Source organism: Coregonus lavaretus, assembly GCF_964263955.1.
Source record: "Coregonus lavaretus genome assembly, chromosome: 13".
Lineage (NCBI taxonomy): Eukaryota > Metazoa > Chordata > Actinopteri > Salmoniformes > Salmonidae > Coregonus > Coregonus lavaretus.
This window is the reverse complement of record NC_140000.1, coordinates 40,385,871-40,402,826: the sequence shown is the minus strand read 5'-3', so window position 1 is coordinate 40,402,826 and position 16,956 is coordinate 40,385,871. Positions and strand designations below refer to the sequence as shown.

At 44.6% G+C, this 16,956-nt stretch overlaps 1 protein-coding gene across 2 annotated transcripts in view; it reads left to right on the top strand.

The window, feature by feature from the left end:
• Positions 1-974: 974 nt before the first annotated feature.
• Positions 975-16,956, top strand: part of LOC311139815 (pleckstrin homology domain-containing family A member 5-like) — a gene marked incomplete at its 5' end in the record, with an annotated part of 147,939 nt that continues 131,957 nt past the window's right edge. Inside the window, 3 exons of one of the 2 annotated variants that reach the window (XM_084174777.1) lie at positions 975-1,074; positions 1,184-1,260; positions 2,104-2,161. In XM_084174777.1, the coding sequence (XP_084030903.1) occupies positions 983-1,074; positions 1,184-1,260; positions 2,104-2,161 (227 nt within the window). The remainder of the gene's footprint in view (positions 1,075-1,183; positions 1,261-2,103; positions 2,162-16,956) is intronic. The other variant, XM_084174776.1, reaches the window with a different exon arrangement.

Genomic DNA, 16,956 nt, shown 5'->3' with positions numbered 1-16,956 from the left:
TGACCCCAGATCGGTATCTAGTGGGTATCCTTTGTTTGGCATTGGCTTGGACAATGGACATGTATCTGAAGTGTTATTGTTTTCATTTATGTTGTTATTTTTTGTTGGTTAAATCTCATATGCGTGATGTTGGCATCCTAGCTAACCTATCTGCATTGCGTGTTCACCATCTTTTCATGTATGACACACACATGCACACACACCCACACGCAGACACACAACCACTTATGCATACACACACTTGCACTTCTACACTCGCATACATGCACCCGTTCACACGCACGCACACACACACACGCACACACACACACACACACACACACACACACACACACACACACACACACACACACACACACACACACATACACACGCATCCAATCTACTCGGGACCCTCTGCTCTGTCTGACCTCTAGAGAGGGGGTGAGGGGAGGGGTAAGGAGGGGGAGGGTTGTTTGGGTGGGAGAAGGATTTATAGACAGCTGAACCATGCAGTGCGGTACAAGGTTGACCTGGGATGGCATGTGTGATAATACGGAACAGCACAGACGGACCATCCGTGTAAGCTTTAGCACACTTGCGGGATGAGTATTCTATTGGTGAATACAGTAGCTCTAGGCTACAAGGACATACTGTATGGATTTATATATTACTCAATGCCATATGTAATTAATTGTGACATGAGAAATTGAATTTGACATCTTTAGCATGTAAATAACTGAGGTGGGCCATTTTTCTGAATCATAGGCTTGCTCTAGGCTATGCTTTTATATGCTAGTGTTTATGCTCCTTAGTATGTACTTACAAAATATAAATTGTTTCAATAAAAGTTTTGAAAACAATGTAAAAACAGGAGGAGACCTCTCTACCTTGCAAGCACGCTCCCGCCCCCCAGAGGTTCCCCGCGCCCAGTTGCTAAGGGTTTCCGAGTACGCGCTGAAGGCACGGATACGCGCACTCCAGTCTCCGTCCTCTGCTAGACATGGCGGCGGATCTAAACCCTGACTGGATCTCCTGCCTGCCTTCTTCTTGGAGTTATGGGGTTACTCCGGACGGAAGGATGTTCTTCATCAAGTAAATATTCTCAGGATACAGCGCATGGAAGTGTATTGGCTTTGTTTCGACGCGTTTGTTTATGTCTGTTATTTGCGTGTTCACCTTCTCCCCGTTTCTTACCCAACAGTGAAGAAGCCAAGAGTACGACCTGGCTGCATCCTGTCACCGGAGAGGCCGTCATAACGGGGCACAGAAAAACCCCAGGTAAAAACGGTTCTCATCAAACTCTTCCATTCGTTACATACCGCAAGAGTCTCGGTTTTAAAGGGGTTCAGAAACCACGGAGAAACGTTGAGCGAAGACTCCCTGCCGCAAGCAACAGCCGTCTATCTCTCTCTCTCCTCTGCGCGAGGACCTCCAAGTTGAGCGGTCAATTAATGTAATCTAGTCATTGCGACAGTTGTTGAAAGTTCCGTCAAGTAGGCATTCACATTCATAAACGAATAAGTTCGTTTTTTACATTATTGTTTGCCACTTGCCAGGATTGTAGCCTACACTGTAATTAAGCCCGTAGTCGAAGCAGTGGGCAGTTATTTTGTAACAATTGTAACAACAGCTGTTGATAAAATGATAACATGAAACATTGATGCGTAACTCATTAAAAATGTTTAACGCAACAAATGTTTGTTTTGTTGTGAAAATGACTTCACTTGCGGATAAGGATGTTATTGTTACCATTCCATATCCACCGCAACAGAGGGAATAAATCGTGCGCGGAATGCATAGGTCCTCACACAGTCAATGCTTAGGAAACCGCCTTTTACAATCTTACATTTAAATGGCTCCTATCAATACAATAGGTTGAAAAACTGATACGAATGGACATGACGATGAGGCTATTCTATGATCCGCACTAGGCTATATCATTAATGGATAGCATAGCGGTAGACTATAAATATTGCGTAAGGGGCTGGCGTGGGAAACGGTGTTTTCGGTCACGCGCAGATCTCTGCTCCTATCTCAACAGCCGCTTGTGTGTGTTGCAATATATTTGTCTCGTAGCCTTTTCATTACTCCCCCCTCTTCTCCCCTCTCTTTCCCGCATAGATTTACCAACGGGATGGGAGGAGGGATATACGTTCGAAGGAGCCCGCTGCTTCATCAAGTGAGTTCGATTTTCAAAGCCACCGCGCTTTATGGAAACACTTTATGTTTGTCCTCTCCTACTGTCGCTGGCAGGCTGCTTTGTTTTTGACGGCAGTTGAGATTTTCACATTCTCTCCCGCTGCCCTTCAGGAGTATTTTGGAAATATTTCCTCCTCCTTCCCTTCATATATACACACACACACACAGTTCGAGGTCTCGTTTTCCCTCAGAACAAGTCATTACTGTCTGTGATGGAGTTTGACAAGCGAGTGTGACTCACAGCTCTAGGCTGAACAGGCTTTACTTGTTGGCGCCTTCTTCCCTCGGGACACTAGGCTGCTAGACCCGTGTGTACGTGTGTGTATGTAGGTGTGTACTCGCACCCGAGACACTACATTATTAGACCTCTGAAATCGGCTTGAGTTTGTTGCACATTCATATTTGGATTGATGAGTCAGTGTTTGAAGAAACACATGTACAGTGAGGGGAAAAAAGTATTTGATCCCCTGCAGATTTTGTAAGTTTGCCCACTGACAAAGAAATGATCAGTCTATAATTTTAATGGTAGGTTTATTTGAACAGTGAGAGACAGAATAACAACAAAAAAATCCAGAAAAACGCATGTAAAAAATGTTATAAATTGATTTGCATTTTAATGAGGGAAATAAGTATTTGACCCCCTCTCAATCAGAAAGATTTCTGGCTCCCAGGTGTCTTTTATACAGGTAACGAGCTGATATTAGGAGCACACTCTTAAAGGGAGTGCTCCTAATCTCAGCTTGTTACCTGTATAAAATACACCTGTCCACAGAAGCAATCAGTCAATCAGATTCCAAACTCTCCGCCAAGACCAAAGAGCTCTCCAAGGATGTCAGGGACAAGATTGTAGACCTACACAAGGCTGGAATAGGCTACAAGACCATCGCAAAGCAGCTTGGTGAGAAGATGACAACAGTTGGTGCGATTATTCGCAAATGGAAGAAACACAAAATAACTGTCAATCTCCCTCGGCCTGGGGCTCCATGCAAGAGCTCACCTGGTGGAGTTGCAATGATCATGAGAACGGTGAGGAATCAGCCCAGAACTACACGGGAGGATCTTGTCAATGATCTCAAGGCAGCTGGGACCATAGTCACCAAGAAAACAATTGGTAACACACTACGCCGTGAAGGACTGAAATCCTGCAGCGCCCGTAAGGTCCCCCTGCTCAAGAAAGCACCTATACATGCCCGTCTGAAGTTTTCCAATGAACATCTGAATGATTCAGAGGAGAACTGGGTGAAAGTGTTGTGGTCAGATGAGACCAAAATGGAGCTCTTTGGCATCAACTCAACTCGCCGTGTTTGGAGGAGGAGGAATGCTGCCTATGACCCCAAGAACACCATCCCCACCGTCAAACATGGAGGTGGAAACATTATGCTTTGGGGGTGTTTTTCTGCTAAGGGGACAGGACAACTTCACTGCATCAAAGGGACGATGGACGGTGCCATGTACCGTCAAATCTTGGGTGAGAACCTCCTTCCCTCAGCCAGGGCATTGAAAATGGGTCGTTGATGGGTATTCCAGCATGACAATGACCCAAAACACACGGCCAAGGCAACAAAGGAGTGGCTCAAGAAGAAGCACATTAAGGTCCTGGAGTGGCCTAGCCAGTCTCCAGACTTTAATCCCATAGAAAATCTGTGAAGGGAGCTGAAGGTTCGAGTTGCCAAACGTCAGCCTCGAAACCTTAATGACTTGGAGACGATCTGCAAAGAGGAGTGGAACAAAATCCCTCCTGAGATGTGTGCAAACCTGGGACCAACTACAAGAAACGTCTGACCTCTGTGATTGACAACAAGGGTTTTGCCACCAAGTACTAAGTCATGTTTTGCAGAGGGGTCAAATACTTATTTCCCTCATTAAAATGCAAATCAATTAATAAAATGTTTGACATGCGTTTTTCTGGATTTTTGTTTTGTTATTCTGTCTCTCACTGTTCAAATAAACCTACCATTAAAATTATAGTCTGATCATTTCTTTCAGTGGGCAAACGTACAAAATCAGCAGGGGATCAAATACTTTTTTCCCTCACTGTAGATAATGTTTTAAGGCCTGCAGGGCTACTCAGTTGGCTTTCCTTTACGCTATCTCTTCTGATTCTCTGCTATGGCCATTTGGAGTGTAGCAACTGACACATACAGTGAGCTAATAGCATGTGCTATAAATGGGTTCACTAACTGGAGTGGGTTTTGTATCTCAGGGCATACATACTGTACCACTGTGCTTTTAATTAGTGGGTGATTATTTAGTGTCACTGTCAGTGATTCCTCTCCCTCTTCCACATCTTTGCGGAGTATTATTATGGCACGCTGCTGATGGCACGGACTCAAGTTGGACTGTAGGCTGAAAGAATGGAATTGGCTGAACCACTGTCACATTTCTAGATCTTTCTCAAACAGAAAAAGAGCAGCATTTTGGACTGAGAACAATTAGGCCTATTTTGTCCAGTTTATGTTTTGACAGCAGTGCATGGTGTGCTGTTTTGCAATTTGCACTGCCCATGATTGCTGAAATTCTTCTCAAATTCCTTGCCGGTCAGCCCATGTATTGGGCCATTATGCAGGCCTTATGACCTCCATGCCCTCGTACATCCCTACATCTCGGAAGGAACTTGATGCCCTTTGATTGTCCAATGCCATTCCAAGAAGAGGGTTTAGAGAGATTGGACACAGAGATGTATGTCCCTCTCTCTCTTTCTCTCTGGTGTTGAGGTGGTCAGTGGGCCACTGGAGGGTGTGTGTGTGTGTGTTCACGACCCAGCCTGTGTCCTCGTGACACCCGTTAATACACTGGGATTCTCCTCTCAGTTCCCCTTTGTCCAAGTGTACCTGGAGACAGAACCAATCCAAGGAGAACTGTTTGATGTTTCCTCCTCTGTTTCAGTAAACACTCCCTAGAGTCAGTGCCCTACCTAGTGCATGCTCCCTGAAGTACACTAGTTCACAGTGGCTGGCCAGCCAGAACAGGCAGCTAGCCTAGTGTAGCGTAACCCTGTGCCCTTTGACTCACCTTGAACGCATGACAGATCTAAACCCACTGAGGACAATGGAAGTGTTTCTGGTAATAAAAAATACTTGTGTAAAAAAAAACATCCCATTCCTTTCAGTATCCAACCTGGCCGGCCATGATGTAACACATAAGACGTCAGCATGACGTTGCTTCAACTAGCTAATATTGCCCACTGGGATATTGCTGTTGTGGTTGAAACCTTTTAATGACCACCCTTATGGCTGTGTCTCTCACCTCTGTGTGTCACGCTGGCTTCTACAGTATTACCTCAGCAGCAGGTGGAATGCTGCCAGAGATGAGGAATGATACAGCTCGTTTATTATTCCTGGGCTGTGTGGAGTCACAGAGGGGCTCACTCTAAAGGACACACACACACACTTTACAGATCCCATTCATCAATGACCAGGTTGTTTTCACCCAGCATCTTTAATTGACTTATCCCTCTCTCCCTTTAGCCTTCAAATAATTTCTGCACTGGCGCACACAGTATGGCTGCATCCCAAATGCCCCCTATTTCCTATGTAGCACAGTACTTGTGAACAGGGCCCATAGGGCTCTGGTCAAAAGTAGTGCACTATATAGGGCAAAGGGTGCCATTTGGGACCCGAGGAGGGAGGGACCTGCTGGAAGAGGAGATGTATACACTTAGAATAAAGGATGAAAGCCCGCACACAGCATATGCAGCTCTCAAGTGATTTGATATACCACTAACCACGATATAGAGAACGTTTCAGCTAGCTGCAATAGCCTTCATAAGGGTACAGTGGGGGAAAAAAGTATTTAGTCAGCCACCAATTGTGCAAGTTCTCCCACTTAAAAAGATGAGAGGGGCCTGTAATTTTCATCATAGGTACACGTCAACTATGACAGACAAAATGAGAAAAGATAATCCAGAAAATCACAATGTAGGATTTTTAATGAATTTATTTGCAAATTATGGTGGAAAATAAGTATTTGGTCAATAACAAAAGTTTCTCAATACTTTGTTATATACCTTTTGTTGGCAATGACACAGGTCAAACGTTTTCTGTAAGTCTTCACAAGGTTTTCACACACTGTTGCTGGTATTTTGGCCCATTCCTCCATGCAGATCTCCTCTAGAGCAGTGATGTTTTGGGGCTGTCGCTGGGCAACACGGACTTTCAACTCCCTCCAAAGATTTTCTATGGGGTTGAGATCTGGAGACTGGCTAGGCCACACCAGGACCTTGAAATGCTTCTTACAAAGCCACTCCTTCGTTGCCCGGGCGGTGTGTTTGGGATCATTGTCATGCTGAAAGACCCAGCCACGTTTCATCTTCAATGCCCTTGCTGATGGAAGGAGGTTTTCACTCAAAATCTCACGATACATGGCCCCATTCATTCTTTCCTTTACACGGATCAGTCGTCCTGGTCCTTTTGCAGAAAAACAGCCCCAAAGCATGATGCTTCCACCCCCATGCTTCACAGTAGATATGGTGTTCTTTGGATGCAACTCAGCATTCTTTGTCCTCCAAACACGACGAGTTGAGTTTTTACCAAAAAGTTCTATTTTGGTTTCATCTGACCATATGACATTCTCCCAATCCTCTTCTGGATCATCCAAATGCACTCTAGCAAACTTCAGACAGGCCTGGACATGTACTGGCTTAAGCAGGGGGACACGTCTGTCACTGCAGGATTTGACTCCCTGGCGGCGTAGTGTGTTACTGATGGTAGGCTTTGTTACTTTGGTCCCAGCTCTCTGCAGGTCATTCACTAGGTCCCCCCGTGTGGTTCTGGGATTTTTGCTCACCGTTCTTGTGATCATTTTGACCCCACGGGGTGAGATCTTGCGTGGAGCCCCAGATCGAGGGAGATTATCAGTGGTCTTGTATGTCTTCCATTTCCTAATAATTGCTCCCACAGTTGATTTCTTCAAACCAAGCTGCTTACCTATTGCAGATGCAGTCTTCCCAGCCTGGTGCAGGTCTACAATTTTGTTTCTGGTGTCCTTTGACAGCTCTTTGGTCTTGGCCATAGTGGAGTTTGGAGTGTGACTGTTTGAGGTTGTGGACAGGTGTATTTTATACTGATAACAAGTTCAAACAGGTGCCATTAATACAGGTAACGAGTGGAGGACAGAGGAGCCTCTTAAAGAAGAAGTTGCAGGTCTGTGAGAGCTAGAAATCTTGCTTGTTTGTAGGTGACCAAATACTTATTTTCCACCATAATTTGCAAATAAATTCATTAAAAATCCTACAATGTGATTTTCTGGATTTTTTTTTCTCAATTTGTCTGTCATAGTTGACGTGTACCTATGATGAAAATTACAGGCCTCTCTCATCTTTTTAAGTGGGAGAACTTGCACAATTGGTGGCTGACTAAATACTTTTTTTCCCCACTGTATGTAGCTCACACAGGGATGCGGTCCAAATGGCACCCTATTCCCTATGGGCCCTGGTCAAAAGTAGTACACTTTTTATAGGGAATAGGGTGCCATTTGGGATGCAACCCAGGAGTGGCAGAGAAAGCTAAGGATGAGGAGCCATGTTTAAGACATGCAGTGTGGATTCATTTCACTCTCCCTCCCCTGCATCCCACGCTGGTTTCTTGAAGTGAGAGAGGAGGAGGAGGAAGGAGGAATGAATGAGAATAGGGAAGTGGTTGGAGGATATGACCTGTAACTGACACTTGGAGAGTAGGTGGGGGATGCGTAGGCAAAGAGAGCCAGTCAGACCGCCTCGGTAGACAGACAAGGCTGTGTGTGTGTGTGTGTGTGTGTGTGTGTGTGTGTGTGTGTGTGTGTGTGTGTGTGTGTGTGTGTGTGTGTGCTGCAGTCCTCTCCTCTAGCTTAGTTTGGCAGCTGGGGGAGTGCTTGGGGAATACCACAAAATAAACAGTTAGAGAAACATGGCCTGCTCCCTTTGTTCTCCACGCCCACTGGTGAATACTGCTCTCTCATTGGAGGAGGATGAGAGGTGGAGGCTCTAGCCCCGCCTCTTTAACTCAGATCAGGTTTTGGGGTTTAGGCCTGTTTGTGGTGCCTGTGTGTCTGTGGAGCCGACAGACGAGGCCACGAAGCAACATTAAGGAGAAGTGACATAACTAGCGGTCTCAGGTTTACTGCAGCACTCTCCATAGTGGAATTCTCAATAGGCTGTGTTAATGAAACAAGCTGTGTTGTAAGTCTAGATGCACCCTAAGGATTGGAGAATGGTGCTGCACTGGAATGAGGTTTCTGTGTGTCAGGCTAAATAGAGCAATCTGATGGAGGTGAACGGAGCGAGAGATGGAGAACGAGAGTGAGAAAACGAGAGAGAGTGTCAAAAAAGAGATCTGCTGGTCTGAGAGAGAGGGAGACATAGATGGATAGAGAGAGAGAAGCGGTGTGTGTGTGAGTGAGTTAGTGAGAGCTTTGTTAATAGGATAAGAGCTGGGAGGAGGCTGCTAGCTGTCAGGAGGAGATGCAGGTGTTTCCACCGGGATACAAGAGCCACTCAACCTTTCCTGGACATCTGTCAGCAGTGTGTGTACGTTTGTGTCCGCACTAATTTCCACCTCTGGGATCATGTGAGCTGTGGTTGAAGTAAAGACAGATCTATAAGTGGGTCGCTGGCTGGGTGGAGCTGCTACACTGATGAGAAGCTTCCTGTCTCTTTCGCTCTCGCTCTCGCTGGCTCTCAACAGCGGGAGACGAGAGTAAGAATGGTCTGTAACGTTTCTACTGCTGATTGTTTTGACACCAGCAGGTGATGACAGCCCCCTGTCAAGGCTGTTGTGTGATTCACTAGAGACACTATAAACTCTATGGCTTTTCAGCAACACTGTCCTATTGCTCTTCCACTTCCTCCCTAAACACAACACGCCTCTGGTTCCACGCCACAAGCCACTAATGAATGAAACCACCTGCTGTGAATACAAGTGAGTTTAATTTTCTGCTAACAATAAGCTGTGAAAAGGCTGTTTGTCTATCAATCAATCTTATTTTATAAAGCCATTTTTACATTGGCAGTTGTCAGCAAGTGCTTATACAGATACCCAGCCTAAAACCCCAAAAAGCAAGCAATGAAGATGTAGAAGCACACTGTACGGTACGTCCCAAATGGCACCCTATTCCCTATATAGTGCACTACCTTTGACAAGAGCCCTATGGGCCCTGGGCGCCAGGCACGAATCAGCCCTATGGGAGCCAGGCATGAATCAAGTGGGCTTGCCTGTGTTTCTGCATCGGGCCTGGGTACAGAGGAGAGCACACGCCTCCCTCTGCAGTCTCCTGCTGTAAGATGTGTCTGTGTCCTGCTTCAAGTAAATGTGTGTGTATTGCAGTCTGTATTAGTATTTTGGAATTGTGTATTCATGGCATGTGTATAATAAATAAAGTATAACGAGATATGCATTAAGTTGTACCAAAAATGCATAGTCAATAAGTAACGTTTCGATTGGATTGAACACCCTCAGGCTTTGCACTGAGCTCTGGCTAGGAGTGGGAGGTTAGTGGTAAATCAGGTCAGTGATATTTCAGATGCTGACAGATCACATTTAATACAATCACTGTCAGGTCAGCGCTCAACACTCGTCTGACTGGGACTGACTGGCAAATCATTAAGTGTTGGATTCAGGGTCAGCTATCTGGGTGCAACTCAGGATGGTGAATGTACTGCTAGTTAATTCTACAGCAGATGGTAGATTAATTGATGAGGATATGCCTTGTTTTGGATGGCCCAATAGAGGGAGAGCACATTGGTCGCAGTTCCAATTTGTCCCCAATGTGATTAATCAGACTATGGTAATCAGTAGTGTGTGTATGTTAAGTGTGCACGTGTCAAGGCTGTTGAAGATGTGAGGGGCTCCCCAGGTCTGCCACTGTAGTAATGCGTACAGTTGGTTAGAGAGAGAGAGAGAGAGGGAGGGAGGGAGAGAGAGAGAGAGCGAGAGAGAGGGAGGAGGAGGAGGAGGAAGAAGAAGATAGTGAGAGACTGACTGTAACTTTATTAAGTGAAAGCCTTTCCTCACTGCTCTGTTCTTTCCTCTGCAATGCTCTGTAGTATGGCCATACCTGCTGTCTGTCAATAGCAGGCATAATGGTGTGTGTGTCTGTCTGTGCGTGCGCCTACCTGCGTGGGTGTGTGTTTGCATACTTTGCTCAATACTTTAGTCTGTTCACCTAGCTACCTTCCAATTAGCAAATATTCTTGTCCAATTTCATTGATGTGTTCCCTCTACACTGTCCTCACTGCACTCGTAAGGTCCTGAGTAGTGCTGTTCGTTAGGACACTAAGGCTGTGTTGACACAGGCAGCCCAATTCTGCTTTTCTTTCCACTGATCTTTTCTCATCAGAGTTTTTCTGCAGCTGATCTGATTGGTCAAAAGACCAATTTGTGAAAAAAAGATCAGAATTGGGCTGCCTGTGTAAACGCAGCCAAAGTCTTGTTTATTTACTAGTGACCAGACAGGGAGGGATGTGAGCCAGCGTCAGATACAGTGAGGGGAAAAAAGTATTTGATCCCCTGCTGATTTTGTACGTTTGCCCACTGACAAAGAAATGATCAGTCTATAATTTTAATGGTAGGTTTATTTGAACAGTGAGAGACAGAATAACAACAAATAAATCCAGAAAAACACATGCCAAAAATGTTATAAATTGATTTGCATTTTAATGAGGGAAATAAGTATTTGACCACCTCTCAATCAGAAAGATTTCTGCCTCCCAGGTGTCTTTTTATACAGGTAACGAGCTGAGATTAGGAGCACACTCTTAAAGGGAGTGCTCCTAATCTCAGCTTGTTACCTGTATAAAAGCACCTGTCCACAGAAGCAATCAATCAATCAGATTCCAAACTCTCCACCATGGCCAAGACCAAAGAGCTCTCCAAGGATGTCAGGGACAAGATTGTAGACCTACACAAGGCTGGAATGGGCTACAAGACCATCGCCAAGCAGCTTGGTGAGAAGGTGACAACAGTTTCACCCAGTTCTCCTCTGAATCATTCAGATGTTAATTGGCAAACTTCAGACGGTCCTGAATATGTGCTTTCTTGAGCAGGGGGACCTTGTGGGCGCCCCAAGAATACCATCCCCACCCCAAGAATACCATCCCCACCGTCAAACATGGAGGTGGAAACATTATGCTTTGGGGGTGTTTTTCTGCTAAGGGGACAGGACAACTTCACCGCATCAAAGGGAAGATGGACGGGGCCAAATCTTGGGTGAGAACCTCCTTCCCTCAGCCAGGACATTGAAAATGTGTCGTGGATGGGTATTCCAGCATGACAATGACCCAAAACACACGGCCAAGGCAACAAAGGAGTGGCTCAAGAAGAAGCACATTAAGGTCCTGGAGTGGCCTAGCCAGTCTCCAGACCTTAATCCCATAGAAAATCTGTGAAGGGAGCTGAAGGTTCGAGTTGCCAAACGTTAGCCTCGAAACCTTAATGACTTGGAGAAGATCTGCAAAGAGGAGTGGGACAAAATCCCTGCTGAGATGTGTGCAAACCTGGTGGCCAACTACAAGAAACGTCTGACCTCTGTGATTGCCAACAAGGGTTTTGCCACCAAGTACTAAGTCATGTTTTGCAGACGGGTCAAATACTTATTTCCCTCATTAAAATGCAAATCAATTTATAACATTTTTCACATGCGTTTTTCTGGATTTCTTTGTTGTTATTCTGTCTCTCACTGTTCAAATAAACCTACCATTTAAAATTATAGACTGATCATGTCTTTGTCAGTGGGCAAACGTACAAAATCAGCAGGGGATCAAAATACTTTTTTCCTTCACTGTACATGTTACACTCTGTACTCAGAGGATGATTGGCCTCAGGGACTCCGGTTTAGGATAACCTATTGTAGCTTCAGGCTAGGATCCGGACAACTTGTCTGACCATGTGGAAACAGATACACTATGCCGTTGCTAATGCTAATAGTGTTATTAAAAGCATAACATTTGTTTTGTTTGGTGATGTGGAAAGCATGCGCGTCTCGAGTCTGCCCGGAGACCTATTATTGGAAATTCAAGTGTTTAGCTGGATTCTCATACAGTGTTTTATAGAATATAGCTTTGTGTTCTTTTAAGAAGGGAATGATATCCTTTACACTATGATCCACTCCACCCATCATTCTCCCTGTAATCTCTCTGTGACGACAGACACTTTCATTTCTAAGGAGAGATGATCAGAAAACATTTGGGTACCTTGATCTCTCATCTACACAAACTGAAGGTCATCTGCTAGTGAACAAATACAGGATAATGTTTGAGTCCTTAGTTGTTGTAGAGAACCAGACCTTACCGACCTGTTGGTTCAGCTGCGAGCGTTGATCCTCCATGATCACACGAGGCTGCTGCGTTGATCATGTGTTCCAGTAGAGGCGCATGACTGCCAGAGGTATGATCTGTTTCAAGGTCCCATGACTACAGACAAGGAGGTGAACTGAAGGTGAACACTTTGCTGTTGGAGTGTTTTGATGCCGTTTGTTTCATCGTGTTATCTCAGGATGAAGTCTATTTGACTGTTTTTTCGATGTAGGTCTAGTTGTTTCATCGGATGTGTTTCCGTGGTACACAGCAGGTAGAGCTCTGCATTGATTTGTCTGGTGTCGTTACCGCAGAGAGGAGCAGACTATTTTACACCTCCGCTCAGTTTGCAGCATTGGGAGGATGGAACACTGCTCAAAAACACTTGATAATGACCTCACTGCACCAAAAGCAACGTGGGGATCGGATCATTAGCCCAATTCGTCATTCAACTCTAATCCTTGTCAATAAAGATATTCTAAGTGGTAACTGAAGAATAGAATGAATCCTAATTTCCAGTTGTGTCTCTATTAGATTAGGAGGGGCTTCAAAGTAGGAGTCTGGAGGAATGGTGGAGACCTGACCTTGTGTAGCGTCTCATGAGAACCTCACTGTGGCGGTAGGGCAGCTTTTCTCCCACTCAGGACAAACATACACACGCTCACACAAAGACATAAGGCAAAGGGATCAGGCCAATCATATGGTATTATGTCATAATAATGGTGCCATTATATGATGGCCTGTTATTATGATATCATTTCATTATAATAATAGTGTAATGCGTCAGAATATAGGTAATAGATATGCCTAGAAAAACGGTCATCTTTTGAGATGACAAACAGCAGACGTGGAAGCATAATGTCTCATGGGAGGGACAGGCAAATGGAGAACATATAGAGATGGAGGAGTTATATTCACTTTAGTTTTTATGGACATTATGTCCTCTGGTTCTTTTAATTAGATCAACTCTGACAACCTCTTTGGGTTAGACTGGTACTAGGTGACAGATGTTGACCCACTCAGCAGACTCACTGTGGCTGAAAAGCCAGTTTGTTGAAGGGGTATTCAAATCCTACCCTACGAGGTCCGGACTACTGCTGGTTTTCCGTTCTACCTGATAGTTAATCGCACCCACCTGGTGTCCCAGGTCTAAATCAGTCTCTGATTAGAGGGGAAGAATAAGGGGGAAAATGCAGTGGAACTGGCTTCAAGGTCCATATTTGATTGACAGCCTATTTTGGTAAAGCTCTGAAGGTCTAGCAGGTTGAATGTGTATGAGTAGGCCTAGCTCTTTGTATTGGGCTGTCAGGTCCCTCTGTGTTGTGGCTGATATTACAGGCCTGTGGTCAGTTAGCCCCTCTGTTTCGTGTTGTGGTCTGACATACTTGCCTGGCTACCCAGACTCCTTGCTCTGGCCAAACACTACGCCACGCCCGCAGACGTTAGTTTCTTCTCTGCAATGAGTCTGGATCTGAGTACCTCCCCGACCCTTCACCGAATGCCAACACATTCAGGGCCAGGTGATTGGTCCAGAAACCAATGGGTTGGGCCAGAGCCAGAACACACGTGGGTAAAACGACAGTTTGAAAATTCGTCATTGGCTTTGTTACTCTGATTGATTAGAGACGATCCAATCGCTGATGACTTTGTTTTGTACAACACCCCTCATTTTCACATCACCACAAACGACTTCAATGAGGGCAGTCTCAGACTAAAGAATGTGGCAGACAACAGAGCAGCAGTAGAATAATTTAGTGTGAGTCGTCAGGCTACTGATATTTTTTATTTAACTAGGCAGTTAAGTAAAGTCAGTTAAGAACAAAGTCTTATTTACAATGATGGCCTACCGTCATTGCAGAGATATGCAGGCTGTGTTTTGTTGTGGCTGACATATGGTTTTGTGGTCTGTGGTTAGCCAGTGATTTACTGCCCCTCCCTAGATAAGAGGCCCTCCCTCTGATCCACAGGAAGTCAGGCCCACAGGCCGCAGGAAACTAATCAGGACTAATCTACTTCCTATCCATGTGAGAACGCTGTCATGGTAACTGCAGCTGTTCTGTGTCATCGTTGTCCCCCCCCCTCTCTGTGTTAAGTTTTTCTTCATGTCACCAACCAAGCTTTTAAAGCATGATGTGATATCCATTTGTCCTGTCTGTCATGCTTGTCTGGAGCTGCGCCACAGGACAGGACAAACTGAGGTCAGTATAAACAGTCATTGTGAAATCCGACAGCACTGGACACAGATCCACTACAGACAAGACTGTTGGTGCTTTATACAGAGACTGTTTACTGCAGTCCAAGTCACTCTATATTCTTCAACTGTGTACTTTCAAACTGAATTTGCTCTAGCTGGCTACTGATACTGCGCGGAAATAGGCTTTAATATGAAGAGTGTGTCATTGTGCCTGTGTATGCGATTGTGTGACAGCATTATCCAAGCATCAGATTTGTCTGTGGAAATGAACGTTTCCCAGAAGGAGCCAGACTGCCAGACAGACCATGGTGTTCAGCAGTGGAGTGGCTTGGGCTTTTCTCATCTGAAACTGGATGCTCTGTCACCCCTCACTCTTCCTCTGAGACCCAGGGATCAACTGTAATTAACACCACTGTTTCAACAGAGTGATAGAGCTCAACGGCTAAACACACACACACACACACACACACACTGCAGCTAAGCTTCAGTCATATTTAAGGTATTACGAAGAGAAGCATCTGTTTGGATTACTGTACGTGATGATTCACATCCCAATATCCTCCACCCTTTCCTAAGAGTTTCTCCCTCAATCACTCCCAACTTTGAATTACTTTATTTAGGAAAATGTCTGTTTATTTATCTGTTGGCTCTTAGTGATTCTGGTCAGAAAAAAACGTCCCTACCCTACTGTAACCTAAGGAGAAACCCCGACACAAAGTGCATAAACAGGAATTTTAGGTTAAAATGTTCATACTCTCAGCTATTCTGTAACCTTCTTAATGACTCTGGTCAGATAGCATCAGTTGAAAAGTAATTGGCTGCTCAGCTGTCTGTAGGTGTCATAGTAGAGAGGAGGAGAGATCCTATGCCTAATAAAATATATTGATGTGGTCGTTGGGAGTGAAATGAGCTGGTTATTTTTCTCTCCAGGTTTAGGAGTAGCTGTTTAAATCTGGGGCTGACTGGTGAGAGAGGAAGGGAGAGGCAGAGCATACTGTTTACTGTCTGTCTGTCTGTCTGTCTGTCTGTCTGTGTCTTCTCAGCCCCCTGTAATACCCCTTTCAAACCAACATGTTTTACCGTCAACTTTACCATGCTGCCAACTTCTTGCTGCCTTTTCTTTATATCTGAAAGGTATTGATGACAACAAAGCCTGTACTTGTATTTCCGCCAACCGACCTAGTCATGATTGTGGGAATGTATTTAAAAGTCCCGCCAACCCCACAGTAAAAACGTCACCTTTTTAATCTTACCCGCTTTGGCACGTATTTCTAACTTAGCCTCCTAGCGTTTGGTAGTTTTTCTGTCTTCAGCCAAAATAACTGGTGGGGAGTTTGAAAGGAGAAAAGTTCATCCAGGTGTGTCTTGTCTGTGTTAATAAACAACATAAGAGCTGATTTTCATTTGCATAGCGCTGCCATGTAGCCTATAGGCTGCACAAAGCAGGAACATAAACTCAAAATATGATGTTCTATTCTTTTGAAAATAAATTGTATTCATCTTATAATGTTTCTTAGGACCTGCATAAAGAAGTCAATAATGGATGTCTTTGATGGTGTATGCTTTGCCACGCTTTAAATCATGAACATTTCATTGTTGTTTTCCCGAAATCAAACTTGTCCTTGTCATTATGAAAAAATATAAACACATAAATGTCATGACATCACAGCAGCCTGGTTTAAATAGCAACGTTACATGCTACATTTCTTTCACCCAAAAAACATCCGTTTCAAAATGTATTTAGGATATGTCAATCTAACAAGCCAGGCAACTAAAAGCAACTTTCTAGACAATGTTTTGGTTCATTGCAATCTAGCTGGCTATCCAGCTCATATTTGACAACGTTTCGCGTTTAACTGTAGCCAACCTTTTATTCACCATAACAGGAAAATTAACACATTACAAGTATGGCGAGCTGCTAACTTACTGTTGAGAATGTGAAGAATGAAAGCAGTGGAAGGTCTGAATTTAAACAGAGGAATTTAGGACATGCTGCTGTCTCGTCCGGTTACCATGTCAACGGTCGCAAAACAACCGGGTCAAAGTTGAATGTCTCTTGCCCCTTCCCGGGTAAAGCAATGGCTATATAAAAGGTGAAGGCCGACAAGAAAGATGTAAAAATTGGGCTATTTGAAAAGGATCATATAAACTTTGCCCAATTGTTTTTGACAAGTAACATACCATAAATCCTATGTGAAAGGAGTATGAGAGTCCCACAGTCCTTGTATGGCAACACACAGCAGGCGGTGTGTGTGTGTGCCCGTCTCTCCTGCGGTGAAGTGAGGGAAGAGGTCATCAGGCATATGCTCACGGGTTG